Source organism: Nanorana parkeri, unplaced genomic scaffold (assembly GCF_000935625.1).
Source record: "Nanorana parkeri isolate BGI_ZX_2015 unplaced genomic scaffold, ASM93562v1 scaffold418, whole genome shotgun sequence".
Taxonomy (NCBI): Eukaryota; Metazoa; Chordata; class Amphibia; order Anura; family Dicroglossidae; genus Nanorana; species Nanorana parkeri.
In genome coordinates this window covers 947516-969896 of record NW_017306686.1, presented here as the reverse complement: position 1 = coordinate 969896, position 22381 = coordinate 947516, and the positions used below count along the sequence as shown (strand labels likewise).

The 22381-nt window shown below is 44.4% G+C and overlaps 1 protein-coding gene across 1 annotated transcript in view; it reads left to right on the top strand.

The window, feature by feature from the left end:
* LOC108789771 (vitellogenin-1-like) overlaps positions 1-22381 on the top strand; it is an 85241-nt gene that overhangs the window by 11860 nt on the left and 51000 nt on the right. Inside the window, exons 5-10 of the mRNA XM_018559863.1 lie at positions 3584-3745; positions 3884-4032; positions 6681-6834; positions 9725-9882; positions 19301-19460; positions 21863-21988. Coding sequence (XP_018415365.1) covers positions 3584-3745; positions 3884-4032; positions 6681-6834; positions 9725-9882; positions 19301-19460; positions 21863-21988 — 909 coding nt within the window. The remainder of the gene's footprint in view (positions 1-3583; positions 3746-3883; positions 4033-6680; positions 6835-9724; positions 9883-19300; positions 19461-21862; positions 21989-22381) is intronic.

Here is a 22381-nt window from a genome sequence, read left to right as displayed (position 1 = left end):
ATGATCGAGAAGTGAGCGAGCGACGGTATGCGCTCGCTCACTTCCCAATCTATTGAGCCGAAGTGTGACAGTTTCATTGTCACACATCAGCTCGAACTATGAGGTTGATTAAAAATCACTCACCTCATAGTTCTCCTTTAATTCCTGAGTTTAGGGTCTCTTTAAATTGTGGTGCCCATGCAATAGGCTGTGTGTCTCACAGACATCTATTGCCTGTTGTTGCATCTCTCCATGTGACTTGCTACAGTTATTGTACAATGATTCAATCTGACTGATCACTGGGGAAGAGGAGACTGAGTAAATGACTTCAGCAAACTGATGACCTCATTCTTCTAGGCTGCTCTTCTCAGGCTAGGCACAATCACTTGCCTGGAGCTCAAAATACTGCTTTTTAATAATGTAAGTTGCAACTTTTATGAAAAAAAGCTGCACTTGCTATATTATTATAGAAACTACCAATGGTGGGCTGGGCACCACACTCAGATAAGAGTAAAAGCTGCCCGGGTGCACCCAAGGCAGTTAAATACAAACGATCCGGTGGAAGAAAACAAGGCAACATAGATACATTTATTGATCAACGTTTCAACAAGGCACTGAATGTCTTTTTGCTATATTAATATATAGCTAAAATATATTTATGCAGACTTCAAAAGTTTCTGATTTCTCCACATTAAGCAATTCTAGAAATCAACATGTTGGGGTTGACTATGAATCTGTGGGAATCTGGTGCACCGACGTCGAACATGAGGACAGATGCTAAAGATGTTGTTCTACAGAGTAACTTATTAGTAAACAGCCCAGAGCTTACAATCCTTTCTGCATTCATGCTGCCGATTCAGAGGGACTCAAAATTCCATGCAGTATCTGTCCCTGACCTTAGTTGTCCTGCCCTTTATTCCTGGGAGAAGGTCCAGACTTGACTGCCCCATTGAAATCGTTCTTGCCTGTGGCTGAAGCTACTAGACCCGAGGCTCAACACTCTGCCTCTGTGCACATGAATGATCTATGCTATCTTATTTTTTTATGAACTATACGAGAAGTTTTTGCAAACTGTCGATGGTCGGTCATCAGGAGAGGATGCTGTAGTTTTGAATGATTTTTAACACAATATTTGCAAGGATCAGTTGTCGAGAATGAAAAATATCATCCCAGATCTTTTCCCAATATACCAATTAATTTTTAGATCTCTTATGTATTTTATATATTTTATAAATATTAGATATACACACATACAAGGGACAATTGAGTCAGGAGTCAATTAACCTACCAGCATGTCTTTGGTGTGTGGGAGGGAACCAGTGTATGAAAGGAAAAACTTTTTTGAGTTCTGTATTGAGTGGAGAAGGGTTAGACCCTCTACTAAGTCCTATTGCTGTATGTGTGTCCACTAGGGTGATTCACTCCTCTGTGTTTCCTGGTCATCAATGTCACTGAGATAGAAAGAAAGGGGAAATCCAAAATTTTAGGCCAGATTTAGGGCAGATCAAATTGCTATGTTGGTGCACTTTGTTGAATTTTATTTTGAATGGCACATGTGTTGCCAAAAAATCTATATGCACCTTTTCTGGTGCATTAGGCAGCCCATTAAAATGAATGAGCTGCCTTAAAGCAGAGCGCCATAATGTGCGACATACACCGATCAGCCATAACATCAGCTAAAACAGCCCTGATCCATCGAGACATGGATTCCACTAGACATCTGAAGGTATGCTGTGGTGTCTGGCACCAAACCATCAGTTGCAGATCCTTTAAGTCCATCCAAGTGCATCAATGAGTCTTGGATGCCAATGACCCTTTCTCTGGTTCACCGATTTTCCTTTCTTGGACCACTTTTGCTGTTCCTGGCCACTGCCGACTGGGACCATCCCACAATAACTGCAGTTTTGGAGATGCTCTGACCAAGTGGCCATTACAATTTGGCTCTTGCAAGGTCGGTCAGATCCGTAGCCCATTTTTTCTGCTTCCAACACATCAACTTCAGGGACAAAATATCCATTTGCTGCCTAGTATATCCCACCCACTTCCATGTGTCATTGTAATGAGATAGTCAATGTTATTCACTTCACCTCTCAGTGGTCATATGTTATGGCTGATTGGTGTAATGCACATGTAATGTGTATACATTAAACACACCGCAAAGATGTAAATGGAAGCTCAGAGTTGTCAGGAGAGCAACAAGTAAGGGGAACAAACCTTGTGGTGCTAACTGTCTTAAATGTGAATTCTCCTAACTTTTAGGAGATTCTGGTGATCCTACGCCAAAAATGTTTCTTCAGGCTCTTACTGTCATAGTGTCCTTCTTGTGACTGTCTCCTAATTGCTCTACTGTGTTAACACATGAGCTTCCTTTGGAGACTTCAAGCGGCCGTGTTGACACACATTGCTCAGAAATGGTCCACTGTTGTCACGATCAGGAAAGTCATCCTAAGCAACGACATGCAGCTGCCACTGGAGTGTGGGCATGCAGGCAGGGAGGAGATGCAAAGAGGCTGGAGGAGATCGGCACTACTAAGAAACAGGATGAAGGAAGGGAAAACATTATTTTCGAAAATAAAATTGAAAATAGCTTATGATACTTGATGCTGCAGCAAACTAAATGTCAGCCGGTTGGGGTGACATCTACTTTAAAGATTGTTCAATTATATTTTCAGTGAGTACTTTCTAGTTGTTGTAAAGGTTATCTGAAAGTCATTTTTGATATGCTCTTCATATGCTTTCATCCTTGGAGTGAAACATTTTAAACATATAATCTTATGCAGATTTGGAGTAGGAGGACCATTTAGCACAGACAGCGTCTTTGCTGTACAATGGATGCCATAAAATCAGTTTTCTTATTGAAGAAATACAGTATACGATCATGGACTTGCCTGCAAAGCAGAAAACCTGTAACATTTCACTGTATATATTTTTAACAGCTAGCTATCTGCTTTGCTCATGAAGGGGAAGACTGGTCTGGGAGAAGGGGGATTGCCCCCTGAGCTACTACTAATAGGAGGAGGGGATTGCCCTCTGAACTATTACTAATAGGGTATGTTGGGCTAGTGAAGATACTTTACCATTCAAACATCAATCAGAGTGGGACCTGTGGTCAGTAAATGCTGCCGGGCATTACATTATATTATATAGCTGCATCCTCCTTGTTGAGACTTGTGATAACAACAGTTGGCATACGGAAGTCTGCCAACAATAACTTCCTTTGTGGTTCTGAGATGTCAAGTGACTGAATGTCAGCTGGGTGGATCTCGACAGTAATATCGGGATCCATCCCGGCTGCGGCGGTCTCAGTATACCACGAACTGTAGCTCGCGATATACTGAGCTTTGGCTTACGGGAGGACGCTAGTATATGTCCTCCCGTGACCCTTAGGAGAACTATGTGGAAAAACACCTAACCCATAGTTCTCCTTTAATGACTACAAATCTGCATTCATTTGTGTCTATATGTCTAGAGTTCAGATGATTCCATTGTATGGTTTACATTCAGTGACACTGGACTCACCATTATATACAGTATATATTTATTGATATGGATAATGATGACCACGATCATAATGATGATGGAACTGTCCTCTTTATTCTGATAGAATGGAATTGGTGGACTTTGCCATACCAGCTACATGATTCAAAATCAACCTAAAACGAAGCACATGGTCATTACCAAATCCGTAAACCTAAATGACTGTGAAGAACGTGAGAGGATGGTCACTGGAAATGCCTATTTCTACCCATGCCCCTCGTGCCAGCAGGTAGGCAAGCATGCTATAAATCAGTATTTGTGTATAGTCAAAGGTCGAGCTCCTTCATAACTTTTTCAGGAGTTCACTTTTTATTCACTGTTATCATAGAACAATATAATAATTTTGTTGATGGTCTCTTCTCTTGAGAGAAACAAAAACTCCCGAGCAGCTGCGACCTACAACTACGACGTGAAAGCAACAAACACAGGTGGTCGACTTTTGGGGGCAGAAGTGCGAGAAGTTCACCAGTTCACACCGTTCAATGAAATCAATGGAGCTGTGTTGGTGGAAGCAAGGTACATTTCTATATCTTGTCAGTTGAAAAGCAAGAATATTTTTGTGTTGTAGTTATGCTCAGAGGTCAAGCTAAATGGTTTTATTCAATAGTTCTTTGTAACGTTCATTTGCCATGGACACAATGCAGTAACCAATAGCAGCTGCACATAATTCATCCTGATACTGAGCTTGCTACTGTTCACTGAGATCTAATTACTTTCTGCCCTTTGAACTGCATTGCTGAACAAGCTCATAGATACTGGTGTGATGCAGGTTTTGCTGCTAGATGGAAACACATTGAAAGTGATGGTTAAACACAGAACATGTGCCAGTAAATCTCTGGGAAAGTCAATTTGGCTATGAAAGGATGCTATTTGTTTCCGCAGAACCCGAAATCATCTGGCCCAATTTGGCTAGTGTAACTATCCTTTGGAGCAGCATTTTTTTCAACCTTTTTTAGGTCACATCACCCTTTAAAAGTATGCAAAATCTCGAGGCACCCCAGTCTAAAATGTAAAAAAAAGTAAACATAAGAAACATTGTGTGGCCCTCCGAAATCCATACCAAACCCTTATCCCAGATAGGGGTCTAGGATGGATTTTAATGGGGGATCCTATGCACAAATGGTTTCCTCTTTCACATCACAGACCCACCTTCAAATCAGGAGCCCCTGTTTCACATCTGAATTCCCCTTTCATACTGTATCAGCATCCTCCTTTATATTAGGAGCCCTCCTTAACATTAGGAGGAGCCCCCTTCACATTATGAGCCTTAATGCTGGTGGCCGGCCAGCCTGTTTGCAACATAGATAGTTATAACATGTCTGAAAATTTCAAATTTCACCCCTGAAGTAGCCAGAAGTCACTCCTGGCATGCACCTTGGTTAAGAAAGGCTGCTATACAAAGAAGGTAAATGCCTTTACAAGGCGTCTATCAATCTTTAGGGGGAAAAGGTTTTGTTGGCCTGCAGAGAGGGACATGTGTGATGGCAGCCTTGTAAACAAGGCTGCCACCACACAAAAGTTACAAAAGTTGATGTTTTGAGGAGGTCGACACAAGGTACAACTGTTTTTTGGATTGTAAAATATCACTAGACAGGCAAGTTTTGTGCTTTATGTTTAATTTTCTCTACGGAGATGCAGCCTAAGTTGTTTTGGTTGCTGGAAATGTTGCCTATGTTCATGTAAATTCCTGATTTGTTTTAACTGGTCCATCAGGCTGCATGAGAAGCAAAGACTATGCTGTTTTTTATGTACTTTTGATTAAAACTGTAAGACACTCCCCTGTGCTTACAGCACGCTGGAGAGCTGGACTGGTGCTCTCACAAGGACTTCAGCAATCTGAGTCTCCTGCTTTCTGACATACCTCCTGCACAGTGCTCCAATCAGCACCTCTGCTAACATTGAGAACCTAGTTGGCGCCTCACACCTTTTATCCCTTTATAGTCTCGTAACCCTACCCCTCATGTTTGTTATTTGTGAATAATTATTTTTTCTAGGAAATTTCCTAAAACACCCTTTTTCTCAGTGAAAAGGCTGCAGAGCTGAGTAACAGCCACTCCCCTCGGTACAAGTATCTTCACACCACAGACCTGTATTGCAGATAAGGGGAGGGGGTTTGCCATCAAATATGTATCTTATTCACTCGGCAGTAGATCTCTGAATTGGTGCTGACATTGTCCTTCCTTCTGGAGGGTGGCTACTTTTGTTCCCCATGGTCCCTGTGTGTGTTGTAAAGTAGCCACCACTCCAAGCTTGATGGACTACAATCTCACATTTAATTTGCTAATTTGTATTGAGATTGTAGTCCATCAAGCTTGGAGTGGTGGCTACTTTACAACACACACAGGGACCATGGGGAACAAAAGTAACCACCCTCTAGAAGGAAGGACAGTGTCAGCACCAATTCAGAGATGATTTGAGGATCTACAGCCGAGTGATACACAAATAAGATTCATTTTTGTTAATAGTTAAGGTACTTGAATGTATTTTTTAAATTCAACTCCTGAGTTTAGTGTCACTTTGATGTTTAATCACCCTTAAGCTAGATAACCCCAGAAACTAAAGTATCACCTAAACTATTAGGCACCACTTTTTACAGTTTTGTCTACAAATGGAGCAGATTGGTTTTGGTGACAAAAAATTTACGTCACAAAGTGCATGTCCCGAGGAATTTGGTTGTGTGATCCTTGCAAAATAGGAGAATCAGCCATTTCAAACACTAATCCTCCCATTTGGCAGAGATCATGTGACCAAGGTCCTTTTGGTCCCCTGAGAGGACATATCCAGTATAAGCATTTTCTTCACAAAACCGTATTTTAGTGTCAGCAAATCTGGTAACGTATTGATCAAGTTAACATTTGAGTAAGATTACTCTACTTGTGTAGATGTCTGTAACACAATTTAAAGGTATGTAAGGTGAATGGGCTGATTAGTGCATCGCACGCCTCTGTTCCAGTTGAATAACTTGTGGCCTAGATAGAATTGCAGAAAAAAAACAAAAAACTGCAAACCTATTTTAGCAGCTCCCATTTGAATAGAAAATATAAAGTATATAACAAAGAAAAAATAAAACCTCCGCTGTGCAGCAAGAGAAGCTTGTTTTATTCAAGGTGTACAAATTCCCCTCTAATACTGCACGAGATTCATATCATTGTTACCCTTCACAGGCAGAGACTTGTATTAGCTGCAGTTCAAGAGCAGATTCATTCGACCCCAGAGAATAATGACTATATTACCAAAGAGTCGCTACGGTATCACTTTGAGAGGAAACTGATTCAAACTCCTATTCAGTTGTTAAGAACAAAAAATGCAGAGAACCAGGTACGTGACGGCTAAGAATATCCTGTCGGCTTTTTGTATTCCAGTTTGCTATGCATTTTGGAGATGTAGGGGGGAAAAAAAATATAATTGGTGTCTGCACAAAGTCTCCTCTTGGCGTGACAAGCAGGGCCAAGTTTTCACGCATTGCTGCTCTAAGATGCCAGTAATTGTATAAAATGGCTCAAGATTAAAGGAGAACTCTGTAAGGATATGTTTCTATGAATTGTATTTAAAATGGCTGCATAGTATAATAGCACCCAATTATAATTTGACTACAATCCTTCCTGTGAAAACCAAAGTTATGTTTTATGGTGTGTCCGTGTTCCTGACTGCCATATGTAAAATCTTACATTTTTGTACCTGTTCGTGACCATTCAGCTGAGAAGGTATAAAAGAAGAATAAAGGGGTAGGCCCCATGATGCAGATTGATCCCTGGATCCCTGAGGGGTTCAAGCCCTTCCCCACTCCACTCATGGCTACTTAGAGGCTTTATGCGTTATGGTGCATCCATGTTTCTGATTTCCATATGTAACATCTTACATTTTTATACCTGTTCATGACCACTCAGCTGGGCAGGTATAAAAAAGGGGAAAAAATGTTGTTCCCATGATGCAGAGTGATCCCTGTGTCCCCTAGGGATTCTAACTCTTCCCCACTCTATCTATGGATATATGGATAGCTAGAGGCTTTATGCTTCATGGTGTGTCCATGTTCCTGACTGCCATATGTAATATCATACATTTTTGTACCTGTTTGTGATCACTCAGCTGAGAAGGTATAAAAAGAGGAAAAAATATAGTTCCCATGCTTCAGTATAATCCCTGTGTCCCTGTCTCCTGAGTGGTTAACTCTTCCCCGCTCTATCCAAGGTTATGTAGAGCCTTGTTTCACTTTAGTTATTGCTGTCACATGACTATTCAACCTCCCTCTTAGTCTTTTCTATGCATGGCCAGTAGATGAGAATCTAGCTGGTGGGTGGGAGTGCAATGTCAGGAGACGATAGATACCTTCTACCAATGTACGGTATGTCATTGCATGGACTGAGTGAAAAGGATTGTTGCCCTCCTCAGAAAGAAAAGTGGTGCAGGGAACCCTGCACTAAACCCTGACTCTGTAATTCACCTGTCAATGGCCTGAATTCAGTAGCTAAATCTCTTCTTGGGCAGTTAAGACACTAGATACAGCCTAAATCTAGGATCTAGGGCAGGGGTGGGCAACTTTGGCCCTCCAGCTGTTGTGGAATTACAAGTCCCATGAGGCATTGCAAGGCTGACAGTTACAGGCATGACTCCCAGAGGCATGTTGTCATTTGTAGTTAAAGCATAGCATAGCTGGAGGACTGGCATTGCCCGCCCCTGATCTAGGAGAACTAGCTGGAAAAACTGGCTGGATCACTAGGTTAAAGGAACACAGGGAACAATTTGAAGGTGAACAAAGGTACTGCCAGACACCATAACAGTTTCTCCACAGGTCTTAGAAATGTTTTAGACCAGGTTAGGTTAACTATAGCTTATATTTTTTGAGTTTTGGATAGAGTAAGGAATAGTTAAAACCTCTGCCAGGTTTTCACTTTCTGCTCTCTGTGTCCTGATGAGAAGTTCTTTTTTTACTTCCTGCCCCCAGGAGCTAAGTGACAAGAAGAGGAATTCTCCTTTTAAAAAAAAGGGCCCGGAACAAGTGCCCCCGCTGGATGATTCTCACTCACAGGCCCGGGTGTCCCCACTGAAAGATTTCTCCTCTTTTACTGTTTTGGTGGACCCAGTCACAGTGGTCACCAGGACAAATAGAGAACCTCCCTAGCAGGGACACTAGATAAACCTGACAAGGTTCTAACCCTTTGTCAGGAGGTATCGTCAGCCTGGGCCAGGAAGCGGAAACCACGGGCAGGAACGGGCAGTTGACCGAAAGCGAGGTACAAAAGGGGCAATCCAAAGGCGAAGTCAAAGTCCAGTCCGGGTCGAGGCTGGCAGCTTGGTTCAAGAACGGGAAGGCAGGCCAAAGAGTCAGCAACAGGAAGTCAGATGAGGGGATAGGAAATAGCAGCAGCAGCAAACACAGGAAGCTAGGCGATTGCACCATGTAGGTATAATAACTCAGCAATGAGCCAGGGCTCTGACTGGGATTTATACCCAGTGGGGAACTAAGACCACCCCCTGGTTGTCGAGGCAACCTGGAAGACTTCTCCATCCAGGAGCCAATGGCAAAGAGAAAGGCAGAGGGTGTGTGCTGGAAACCTCTCCCAGCAAGACCCACACCTGACACCAGAAATGGGCGCAGGCGCACTACGCGCGCAGCCTTCCACTGTGCACGCTGCGCATTTCACGCATGCGCACAAGCAACCCTGGTGCCAGGAGTCCTGCCAGGAAGGAGACCCCGTGCCCTATGCCACACTTGGCAACCCTGAGGAGTGGTAAGACCCCTGGTACCCTGACACCCTTTCCCATGCTTTTCAAAACTTAAAAAATATGTCTGGGCTTTAGATATTTCTTAAATACGTAGTGGTTAGCACTTCTTGGGGTTCTTATCTGCAAGGAGTTTGCATGTTCTCCCTGTGCTTACATGGATTTCCTCCGGGTACTCAAGTTTCCTCCCATACTTCAAAGACATGGTGGTAGGTTTATTGGCTCCTCTCTAAATAGGCCCTTGTATGTATGCATGTGAGATATGGACCTTAGATTGTAAGCTCTTTGAGGGCAGGGACTGATGTGAATGTGCAACTACATAAAGCGCTCTGTAAATTGTCAGCGTTATATAAGCACCTATATATAAATAAATAAATGACAGCCATATACTTTTTATGTTACTGAGGTTTTATTGAAAAGAACATCTTTCGATTGGAGATCCATTTTTATACTATCCACGATTCTTACAAATTTCCTCTTTTTGTAGATTAGTTCTCTCCTGCAGCATTTGGTGGAACATAACATGGGACCGCTTTCGAAGGCCTCTCCAATAAAGTTTCTGGAATTGGTACAACATTTACGAATGGCAAGCTTGGAAGAAATAGAAGGCCTATGGAAGCAATTTTCAGGAAGGGACCATTACAGGTAAAGTAAACATGAGTCTATCAGGGGCTAAATTGTGTTACTTACTGGCCCGCTAGGGGAATTCACTTATATCATCCCTGTCTTGTGACCTCCATATGACATACTCCCCCAATGCTAACCAAACTGGAAATGTATATATAAAGCTTTGTGCATTATAAATTCATAGATTTGCTCATAAAGAAAGGGAACAAACATGACTTTGCACCTGAATCCTGAATACCAGCAAGGCACTGCCATCAAGCATATATATTTTTTTTTTTTTTATAAATTATTTTATTTTCGCAACATAACATGTTATGTCATTTACATACAGTAGAAGGAGGGAATACACGAACAAATAATATACAGACATGTGTGGGGAGAGCATGGGAAATAACAGGCATCCAGTAATATTAATATCGTCTCAAGGCCACACAAGGAGCTTGGTATGAAAATATTGAGCTGTGAGCAAGTACAACCTCATATTTTGGAGTCGAGCACTCCTATTCCCTTGGGGTAAAGCTCCAACTTTTAAATGGTCCGTAAATGGCTGAGGTATTATCACGTCTACCTAGCGAACCATAAATAACCGCTACCTCGAGGAAGGTGTTGAATACCTGAAGGATGGATAGATACTGGAATGCTAAAAGATAGGGGGGAGGGTAAGGGAGGGGTAGAGAGAAGGCCAGGTATAGTGAAAGGAAAGGCAGAAAGGTAGAGGGGTCAGGGGGGTATACCATAGAGTTGGCATCGCTCAAGGTGCCATATATGCCCGATATTCATCCGTGGTTGTATATTCGAGCCAGTAGTGCCAGGTAGCATTGAATCTAGAGGAAGTATCTTTGATGTGACTGGTGAGATCTTCCATATACCTAAGGTCATTAATTTTGGTGAACCAAAGCTTTACCGAGGGTGGAGCTTCCTGTTTCCACAGCAGAGGTACACAGGCTCATGCTGCGTTGATCAGATGGACCATTATTGACCGTCTATATCCCTTGTGCGTATACTGGTTATGATGCAGTAGAAAAAAGGCTGGGTCAGCCGGAATAGGACGGTCAGTGAATTTTTTAGATATAAGTCGTACCTGGGACCAAAAGTGTGCCAGTTTCGTGCAGGACCAAAAGACATGAAGCATGTCGGCATTTGGTGCACCACAGCGCCAGCAAACATCTGGCAGGGCGGGATACATAAGATTTAGTCTATGAGGGGTCCTGTACCATCTCGTCAGAATCTTATATCCCGATTCTTGGAACTTATTGCAGATGGATGCTTTCAGGGACAGCTGCATTATCTTGCTCTTTTCTGGGGTTGTAAATTGCATCCCTAACTCTGTTTCCCATCTCTCTACGAAGTGTAGTGGTTCGGTCGAGTCAGAAGATAGCAAAGTTTGGTGGCAAAAGGATAAGGATTTTGGTAGGGGGCCCTGGTCTGTGTAGGCTTGTTCGAGAGGTGTCAAAGGGTGGTTGAAAGCTGCCGGGTCTGGGATGGATGCGAGGTAATGAGAGAGTTGAAGGTGTCTCCATAGACCCAGGCCGCCCAGAGCTGGGTCTGCTGAAAGGTCTGGGAGGGCTTGCCATGATGTACCCTTTAAGAAGTGCATTGCTCGAAACTTGTCCGCAGCCCGAAGGTTCGAAAGTAGTCTATCCTCGAGACCCGGTGGGAATTGCGGGTTGCCTATTATCGGCATCAAGGGTGAGGGAGACAGCGAAAGTTGCTTCCCCAGAAAGGCAGATCGGGCTACTCGCCAAGTGGTTCCTATCGTGGGGTGTAGCCTAACTGCCCTATCCAATTGTTTGTCGCACCATGGTAACACCGCAAGCGGAATGGCGGACATGCCCTGCTCTATGGCCACCCAAGGCTTAATCTCTTCATGTCGGCACCAGTCCATAACGCGGGCCAAGTGTGATGCTACATAATAGAGCTGAATGTCTGGTAAGGCGAGGCCCCCTGATTCCGTAGTTCTCCGTAAAATGGACAGTCGTAGTCGCGGTGTCCTGCCCGCCCAAACAAACCGTGTGATCATGGCCTGTATCGAGGCAAAAAAGCTGCTGGGCAGAGAAATCAGTAATGCTTGAAACGGGTAGAGGAACCTTGGCAGTACATTTTGTTTAATAACATTGCACCTACCCGTCCAAGTGAAGGCCTGTCGTGACCACCCAAGGAGGTCCGATTGAACTGACTGGAGAAGTGGCAAAAAGTTAAGACTATAAGTGTGTTTTAGGTCTCACGGGAGGTGCACTCCAAAATATTTAATAGAGGACGAAGACCATTGAAATGGGAAATTTAGGGATATGCGTTCGAGCATTCAGGGGGGAATAGTGAGATTCAACGCTTCCGATTTTTGACTGTTTATATGGAAATTGGATAGTTCCCCATATAGATGGAGGGCAGACATGAGATTGGGCACAGAGGTGTCTGGGGCCGTAAGGAAAAATAATAAGTCGTCAGCGTAGGCAGCTATCTTATGTTGGTGGGCGCCAACCTGTATGCCCCTGATGTCCGGATTCATCCGGATGGAGCACAGTAAGGGTTCTAGAGTTAAAATGAAAATCAGCGGAGAAAGGGGGCAACCCTGACGTGTCCCATTGGTGATCCCAAACGGTTCGGAAAGGGTGCCATTTACACACACCCTCGCCGTTGGTCCGTTATATAAGGCCATGATCCAGGACAACATGCCCGGTCCAAGCCCAAAGTGCTCCAAGGTGAGCCGTAGAAAGGACCAATCGACCCTGTCAAAGGCCTTCTCTGCATCGGCTGATAAAAGAAAGCTGGGAGTGGACTTCAACAGGGTCGAGTGTATAATGTTTAGAGCCCGGGTGGTATTATCTCGGGCCTCTCTCGAGGGGACGAAGCCCGCCTGGTCTGGGTGTATCAGGGAGGGTATGAATGGAAGGAGCCGTGTGGATAACACCTTGGCATATAATTTCGTATCCACATTGAGCAAGGATATGAGTCGGTAGCTAGGGCATACCATAGGGTCCTTACCAGGTTTCGGGGATTACGGCAATGTGTGCCGCCAAGGAATCACGTGGGAGCGTCTTACCCGTGAGAACTGAGTTCCAGGCCGACAATAACGGGTAGTTAAGTATGGTGGGGAATTTTTTGTAGTATGTCAGTGGAAAACCGTCAGGGTCGGGGGCTTTGCACGTTTTAGTTTGTTTGATCGCATTGTCCAGCTCCAGGGGTGAAATGGAAGTGTCTAACGCCTCACTGACCCCCGCTGGTAAACTTGGCATTTTAGATGAGAGCAGGTAGGATCGGATGTGCTGTTGTCGTTTGGTCAGGGATTGTGCAGTTTGGGGACCCGGGATGTTGTATAGGGAGGAATAATAGTTCCTGAAAGCAGCAGCGATGTCTTTTGATAGATGGGATTTCTGTCCCTTGGGCGATCTAATCGCCGGAATGATATTCCGAGACCATTGAACACGTAGCGCCTGGACTAGGGATCGACTACATTGATTTCCATACTCATAGAAATGTCTTCATCACTTGGAGAGCATAGCTTTGGCTCTATCCTAGTATAGAGCACATAGAGTTTCGTGAAGTTCACGTAGCTTCGACAATGTAGCCGAATCCTGGCGCCTTTTATGGGAAACTTCCAGGGAGTGGATCTGAGATAGAAGAGTCGTCTGTTGTTCTATCCTCTGTCTCTTACGATGTGCACCGATCTTAATTAAAGTCCCCCTAATGTATGTCTTATGAGCCTCCCAAATAGAGTAAGGGGAGCAATCTATGGTAGTTTTTATGTCGAAGTACGTTTTCAGGTCCCTTTCCACTTCCGCAATGAGATCAGGCTCCTAGAGTAGCGATTCATTCAGACGCCAGTGCCATGACCGAGGTGTCTGCGATCCCAACTCCAGGGTAAGAAGCACAGGGGCATGGTCAGAGTATGTGATACTGCCTATCTCGGTGCTGAGTACATAAGAGAGAGAGCTGTGGTGTACCAGGAAGTAGTCGATGTGTGTGTAGGTATCATGAACCGCTGAGTAAAAGGAGTAGTCCTTAGTCGTGGGATGTTGTAGGCGCCAAACATCAATAAGCTGGTGCGTATGTAGGTCTTTCCTAAGTCGGCGTACAGCTGAAAAGGATAGGTGTGACATCTGGTTGGAGGAGTCAACCCCGGGATCTAGGTGGAGGTTGAAGTCCCCCCCAATGAGCAAGATACTGTCCCTGAATTCATCCACTCGCGCCAGAACTCGTTCCAAGAATGAGACTTGGCCCTGGTTAGGAGCATATAAATTCACGAAAGTCATCCTCTGACCGTTAACGGATCCCTTCACCATCAGAAGGCGCCCATCTTCCCCAGCCGACATATCAACTAACTGCCATGAAACTGAGCGTGCTATCAGTATACTTACGCCCAGCGATTTTTTGTCCGGGGAGTAACTATGATACGCCAAGGGATAGTTGCGGTTGTGAAGCTTAGGTGCTCCCCCCTCGGTAAAGTGGGTCTCCTGTGCACGTTGGCGATGCAGATCCGTCAGAACCATCCGCCTCTTTTCGGGGACATTCAGCCCTCGGGTATTGAGAGACATTACCTTGAGTGATAACATGGTAAATTGGGGGGGGCAGAGAAGAAGAGCAGAAGTTCAAAGAGAAAGAGTAGGTAGGTAGGAAAGGGATCGGAGAAGAAAGGGAGGCAAGGAGGGGAGCTTACAAGGATGGGGGAAGGACTAGGAGCACCAAGGGGAGGGGGGCAACACTTGGAAAAAAGAGGGGTCGACAAACACTAGGAAGGATTCTAAATGTGAACCGTAGTTCAAGACTCCTGTGGCACCTAGAATACCACTGGGAGTAACTATCTGGGGAAAACGGGTCTGAGCAGGCGCGGAGCGGAGCTCCGTGGGAGATCAGATGTCTCAATTTCAGAATATTGCATAAACAGATTGTGATAAAACAATATGAACAAACTTGTAACCAGCAAAGAACAATCCACTATGAGTGGGGAGCAGGGAGGTAAAGCAGCACAGACCCAGATTCAACAGGAATACCGGACCGCTGTATGACGAATGCATGGGTCCAGCCAACCGGGTATGTCGCTCTTCTCCCCGACCTCCAATCGAACAGAGCTGAGGGGATGTAACACGGAGCGGAACAAGGCATCTCCCGCAACCCCTAGAGGTAACCTCTACCTGCCATATGGTCCCGCACAACAGAAAATCCCATATGTAGCTAATATAGTGCGGGCTCGAAAACAACCGCTGTATGGGCAGCAGCCCTCATCCCCCGATATCACAAACCATAATAGAAACCGTATTCGGACGGTGGGACCCCAGAGCAAATATAATAAGAAAAGAAAAAGAAGGTAGACAGCGTTGTCGCCAGTGACACTGGGGGGGGGGGGGGGGAGCTCACCGGCATTCCCCGGGTCACTGAAGGCTAGGGCAGTAGCGTGTCTTCGGATTGTCAATCTTGTAGGGCAGGCTGAGAGGCAGAGTGGTGAGCGTTGCTATAAAGTGGGGTGGCCGGTATGTTAGGTGGGGCGTCCCGGCTGTGCATCCGAGGCTCCACCACCGTCCGGAACTCCGCAAAGTGAGGGTGAGGCACAACGGCCCGAAACAGTCAAATAAACAGCAGGCAAAACATAGAGAGCACTCACTGTCCTTTACGGTTCCGTGGCTTCTTGGGCGCTCTCTGGAAGATTCCGGTCAGGCGGAGCATCAGACTGGGAGTGGCGGGGTCGTCTGGGACGTCGAGGCTTCGGAGCTCCGGTGTCCTCATCCGTTATGTACGCCATCCAGTCTGGAACTTGAATGGTAGGTATATTGAGGAAGGCACAGAGACCGGGCAGGTCCGCCATGGAACGTATTGTGTGGGTAGAGCCATCCTTACGGACATGCAGGCGAATAGGGTATCCCCAGCGATAGGTCGCCCCGGCCTGGAGAATCCCATCAAGTAGGGGTCGCATCAGAGCTCGGCGTCTCAATGTGTTACGTGACAGGTCTGGAAGGATCTGCAGGCTTGCACCGTCAAACATCACTGGCCTCTGCTGCCATGCCTGCCGCATTATGTCCTCCTTCATCGTATAATAGTGCAAACGGCACAGGACGTCACGTGGACGGGCCGCCTCTGAGGATGGGAGGCCTAGGGTGCGATGGACCCGGTCCAGCAGGATCTCCGTCGGTGGCCTCTCCGGCAGCAAGGAGCTGAATATCGCCTGCACTGTTGTGCGGAGATGAGAGGGTGGGTTTGCCTCTGGAAGCCCCCGGATTCGAATATTATGTCGCCGGTTGCGGTCCTCTAGGTCCTCCAGTTGCATTTGGAGAGTGGCAAGAGGAGCAGTGGGAACCGATTGGGCCTGTTCCAAATTCTGAACCCGGCGTTGATCGCCGAGCATGAGGCGGAAACTGCCGTCACCTCCGCCGCGATCGTACGGACCTCTTGTCTCACCTTGCATAGGTCTTGTTGGAGGGCCGCCTCCACCGTGGTGACCAGGGCTGCAAAGTTCTCCTTCGTTGGCAGAAATTGGAGCAGGGCCCTGAACTCCTCCGGCACGTCCGCTGGAGTAGGTTGTTGGATCTCCCGATCGACATCAGCGGAATCCGAGCCGGGGAGACCGGTGTCCCGCCGGGGAGCCACTGGTGACAGGTGAGACAGAGCGTGTTCGTTTCCGTAATGAAGGGGTGCGTGAGGCCTCCGGCGCCATGTTGGGTTCGCGGCGGTCCCGCGATCCACTCCTCGTGGAGAAGTATCTTTGTAGGGATGGCGTATTCTGTTGGGAGTAGGAAGCCCCATCCTTCCGGCGATTCGATGTCATTAGTTCGGCTGGTCTTGGGGTGGTATAAGTGCAGCAAAATCAATGTAATTGATAATGACACCATGGAGCTCTGGATCTATGCGACTTACTCCGCCATGCGCAGGACACGCCCCCATCAAGCATATCTTAACATTTACAGCCTTAAAGTGGAATTGAACTCTAGATGCTGTGCCTAAAAAAGGCAGCCCAGAGGGTTAAGGACTAGTCACCAGTATTGCCTGTGGTTTTGGACCTACCATATCTTGTTCTGCACCATGTCTCTGTATGGAGGTGGCCATCTTGGTAAAGACAGAATTTTGCTTCCTCACGTCAGAGTCTCCAGCAAGGAGAACAGTGAGCAGCATAGCAGTGACATCACCAAATCTTACTCGGAATCTCCTGAGACCAGCAGGCAGAGGCAGCCATGCCTTAGATCTCACACTGTAGATACCAATTAACAACTGAATATATAGCCAACACGTTTCTGGGACTCATAAATCAATTTTTATCAGGCTTGTGTGTCTGTCAGTCTTGTTGAAACACTGGCTCCCTCCTCGCTTTATGCCTCTCACTGTGCAATGTACTGAAAAAACTGCCAGCACAAATGCCCTGAAGAAAGGGAATTTATGAGCCCCAAAATGCATTGGCTGTATCTACAGACCTAGGATGTTGCAACTTTATATGATAGTTAGCTGCAGGACCTTGACCTTTGACCTTTTTAGACTCTTAAAGTGACTCTCTGATGAGAAACGTATGGGGGCTGCCAATGTTGTTCCCCTTTCCATAATACTATATCCTCGGCTCTGTCTGGCTCCAAACTGTTAAGACCACATACCCGTAATACGCATGCTGTAATGTTAGAATAACATCAGATTTCCTTATCTCTATATTTGTTCCAGGTCAGTGACTCAGGAAGCGTCAAAGCCAACGCAACACCATGACAGTCAGAGAACTAACATCCTTAAAGCAAAGGTCAGCAATGGCAGCCCCCCATACTTTTCTCATTACAGAGCCACTTTAAAGAAAGCTGTCATGAGAGAAACGTGGATACTGTCACTGCTGACTTTCATTCCCGACTCCTCCACTTCCCTTTTTTTCCAATTGTTAAAAGTTTGTATTTCAGATAGATTATAAGATTAGAGAAGCAGAGCTCACCTTGCCTCCAGCCTTTGTATGTATTCTTAGGTAGGGAAAAGTATGCTGATATACCTCATATTAGGTCATGGAAACATATGTATGAAATATACTGATGCTAGTATTTATACTAATCCTTGACCACCAGAAGCAAGAAGAAAAAGTCTATATAAGCTCCAAGTTGATTCCATTCCTCAGGGTTCTATGGGATTAGCGGAGTGGTGGGAAGGGAACACTGTAAGTGTTTGTATGTGCATGTATATATTAGGGATGGGTGGAGTGATTTCCCAGAAATTTATGTCTCTTTATCTGCTGGGGTTTTTTAAAAAATTTGGGGTGGGGGTGTATTTAGGGTAGTATATTGTATTCTTTGCTAATGTTTTCAAAGTTTTTGACTGTCCCTATAAATTTTGGGTCCAAGAATGATTTTCAGTTGCCAAAAACAGTATTTATTTAATAGATTCAGGTAAAATACCTTCAACGCATTTCATGGCAAATGGTGGCCACTTCTTCTGGATGGTGTGTACAAAGACAACAGCTTTAAAGAATGCAAATCCCACTCCCAGTATTGCGACTACTGTGGCTGATCAAAAGGCATTTGAAAATGTTTTACCTGAATCATTTGATGTAAATAAAATCCTTTTTACAACCAAAAATCCAGTCTTGGATCCTCAAAATTGGTGGGCGCCTCTGTTGACCAAGTGTTTTCCTAATTTTTGGAATATTCCCTATTCACCAGCTTCTGTAAACTTTGGCAACCATTTAAAGCACATTGCATCCTTAAAAACCAAAAAAACACACCTTTAATTCACCTTCCCTATTGTCAAAGCATTTGGCCAAATTGATGACATTTTGCTGGAATTAACCAATTTTTAACTAAATTAAAAAAATAAAGACCCTCAATATGTGTATAATATATGTATGTATATATATATATACTGTAGGACAGTATATAGTAGTAGGACATCACTTCTCCCAGAAAGATCACTCCATCCAAAACCTCAATATTAAAGTACTGAAAGGGAATTTTAAAAACTCTCATGAAAGAAAAACATTTGAAATAAAAAACATTATTACATAGTATTTATATAGCGCCAACAGTTTGCGCAGCGCTTAAAAATTATTTTACATTTCAATTCCATAAAGGAGGGACTTAATGTGGATTCTGGTTTTCTTACACACTAGCAGAACTTTTTATGAATATACAGAACATAATAATATTCATATATGTTGTATATCCCTGATCTGTTTAGGATTTATTGGTCATCCTATGTTTATTTGTTCTGTGTTCTAGTTATCAGGATACATTCTTTACTCCCAGGTCCAACATTTATGACACCCCACTCACCCCCCTCCCTAACAACTTTCTCTTGCTTTAAGTGGTAAACGTTGTCATGTTGATTAGTATTGCTTCTGACCTGAAGAAGAGAGGTTAACTCTCGAAAGCTTGTCTTTTATATATTTTGTTAGTCCAATAAGAAAGGTATCATCGCATACTACAATACTCCGTTTTGTTTTTCTATACTGTATATATATATCTATATATATCTTTATTTATTTATTTTTCAGGCGCTGGCTATTAGATGCTATTCCAGCCATCGCAAACCATTTCTCGCTAAGGTTTCTAAAACTGAAACTGAAGGAACTGTCAGAGTTTGAAGCAGCACAGGCTGTACCGCTGGCCTTACATTTAATTAAAGCAGATCGCGAAGCAATAGCCGAAGCTCAGGTACGTCTAGTCTTAGTGTTATTAAAATACTTCACACATGGCAATGCAGCCTGTTCACACACGTCACACTTCCGTACATTGCAATCATCACTATTTCTGCTAATGTCCTTTTGTGTTTGATTTAAAGTGAACCTATTGTTAAAATTCACACTTCAGATGAATCAATATAGAGTGTGTCAACTTTATAACATCACAGCTATTTAGAGTAAAACTGTACTTCCTTTTTTCCTATATATAAAAAGCTCCTCTCCTTGTGTGACCTGAAACTTAGGTAAAAGATCACACAGTCTCTGGCTACCAGTGAAATGAAATGACACGACACTCCAGGTAGAGTGCCAGCGGGTGATAGACTCCAAGCTTGGTGGGGGTTCACAATGAATCAGATGATTCCTAACGTGTGTCGGCTCTCTAGTGCCCAGTGGAATTCGGATAGGGTCCCTGGGAAAGTCAGGTTTTGCAAAGTGAAAGCATTAGAGCACCAAGCCGTAGGGATCAGTCCGGATATCATTTTTTTTTGTCATAATAAAAAAAGTCTATCAAGAGCTGACAGTCAATGCGCTTTGGGGGTTATACGCAAATTCCACTTCATCAGGGCTTAATGTGCGGGAGCCCCAATGAAGGAGATTTGTACATTACCTGGAAATGCGTTGGCTCCATCTCTTTTTTTAGTCTCTTTTAGTCTTTTTAGACTATTTTATTGTGAAAGATAAAAATTATATCTGGATAGATCCCTATGGCTTGGTGCTCTCATCTTTTCACTTCAAATAAACTTAATCCTTGACATCCAATCAATATCCAAATCTTGCCGACTCAACCTACGTAACATTTCCAAAATACGCCCCTTTTTAACAAACGAAATCACAAAGCTTCGAATTCACTCCCTTGTAATCTCTCGTCTCGACTACTGTAACTCCCTCCTTGTTGGCCTACCACTAAGCAGACTACCCCCCCTTCAGTCTATCATGAATGCTGCTGCCAGACTCATCCATCTTACCAACCGTTCAGTGTCTGCCGCCCCCCTCTGCCAATCCCTCCACTGGCTCCCACTTGCCCAAAATTCAAAATACTAACAACAACATACAAAGCCATCTACAACTCCGCCCCAACCTACATCACTGATCCCATCTCAAAATATCAGCCAAACCGTCCTCTCCGTTCCTCTCAAGACCTCCTGCTCTCTAGCTCTCTCATTACCTCCTCCCATGCTCGCCTCCGGGACTTCTCCAGAGTGTTCCCCATCCTCTGGAACGCCTTACCCCAATCTGTCCGCCTATCTCCTACGCTGCCCACCTTTAGGCGATCCCTAAAAACCCATCGCATCAGGGAAGCCTATCTCATCTCAACATAACTGGCTTTTACTTCCTCCAATAACTAAATCCAAACAATTATTACCTTTTGTATCACTTGCCCCTCACGAGCAGTGCCCTCACAACCCTATTGTTCTGAAACTGTATTGTACTGTAAATTGTATTGTAACTGTACTGTCTCCACTATTTTGTAAAGCGCTGAGCAAATTGTTGGCGCTATATAAATCCTGTATAATAATAATAATAACTGTAGTTTAAGACCCCGTTCACATTGAGCGATTTATCGCGCGGTAATTCCCGCGATATCGCGGCAAATTACCGCGCGATATCGCGCTCCAATGCAATCCAATGGGGCAAAGGGTCCTGCTGTCGCGGGTCGTGTGTCGCTACAGCAGGACCCTTTTTGGAGCGGATTTAGCCGCGATTCAAGCTTGCTCAATGCAAGCTTGAACGCGACATCGCGCGGCAAATCTCGCGATGTCGCGCAATATGCAAATCGTGCGACAAACGCGCGATTTGCATATCGCGCAGTGGGAACGGAGCCTAAAAGTCAGACAATATTAGTAGAACCAAATAAGGTGAGCACATATAGGCCATTCATATGTAAGCTTGAGTATTCAGATATACTGTATAAAGACCAATTATGATTTTTAAATATTTATCTAGTAACATAAAAAGGAAGTGTCCTTCCCCTTTGAGAATCTACACAGTGCTGCCTGCATAGTAACTTCCCCTATAATGGGCCATAGCTTTGCTGTTGGAGGAAGACCCTATATGTCTATGGATAGCTAATCTCATAGGCGGGCAGCAATGAACAGATTTATGAACAGATGATGTAAGCACCATGGGAGGTCATAGCCATTGGAAAGTAGGTGGAAGTGAACAAAGGGGTAGGATTGAAATTAAAGTAGGTTAGGTGTGTAGAAAATTGGGGCTGGGGACTTTTTATCTAGACATAAACGTGTTCTCTAAGTTTAATTGCTTTCTCTATTGTTTTTTTGGTAAACAACAATACAGAATCATAGAATGAAGCCAATCACAGAAATTTGTCAATTAGTTCTTTATAAATAACATGCTTTTTTTTTCCTCCCACAGGCCTTGCTTGAGGTTGTTAACTCCCACAGTAGCTCTCTAGTACGGAAAGTGGCCTATCTGGCCTATGGATCACTGGTCCACAAATTCTGCAGCGTGACAGAATATTGTTCAGAGGAAGCCCTGCAGGTAATCACCAGAACCGCTATTGCTTAAACAAGACTAAGAATGTGTCTGAGATAACATCCTCCTGCAGGCAGGCTCAGGCTTGCAGTCAGGAAAGTATGGCAGATTCCTAAAAGTTACTAAATCTCATAGATATAAAGGGTCTCTGGACCCTTTATGTCTAAAAGGCTGATCTGCTCACTTGTTCACAGGAAAGTCAAAGCTTTCCCACTCCCTCCTGCCCCCCAACATTCTTATTATCCCATTGGCACCTCACTTTTAAAGTGACTCTGTCACTTAACTCAAAGCTGGAGTAAAATTTATCCCACACTTACCTCTCCTGATGCCCTTACTGCCAAACACCACTGTATTCCAGTGATATTTTGTATTATTTATTTTTATTATTTTTCATTTAAT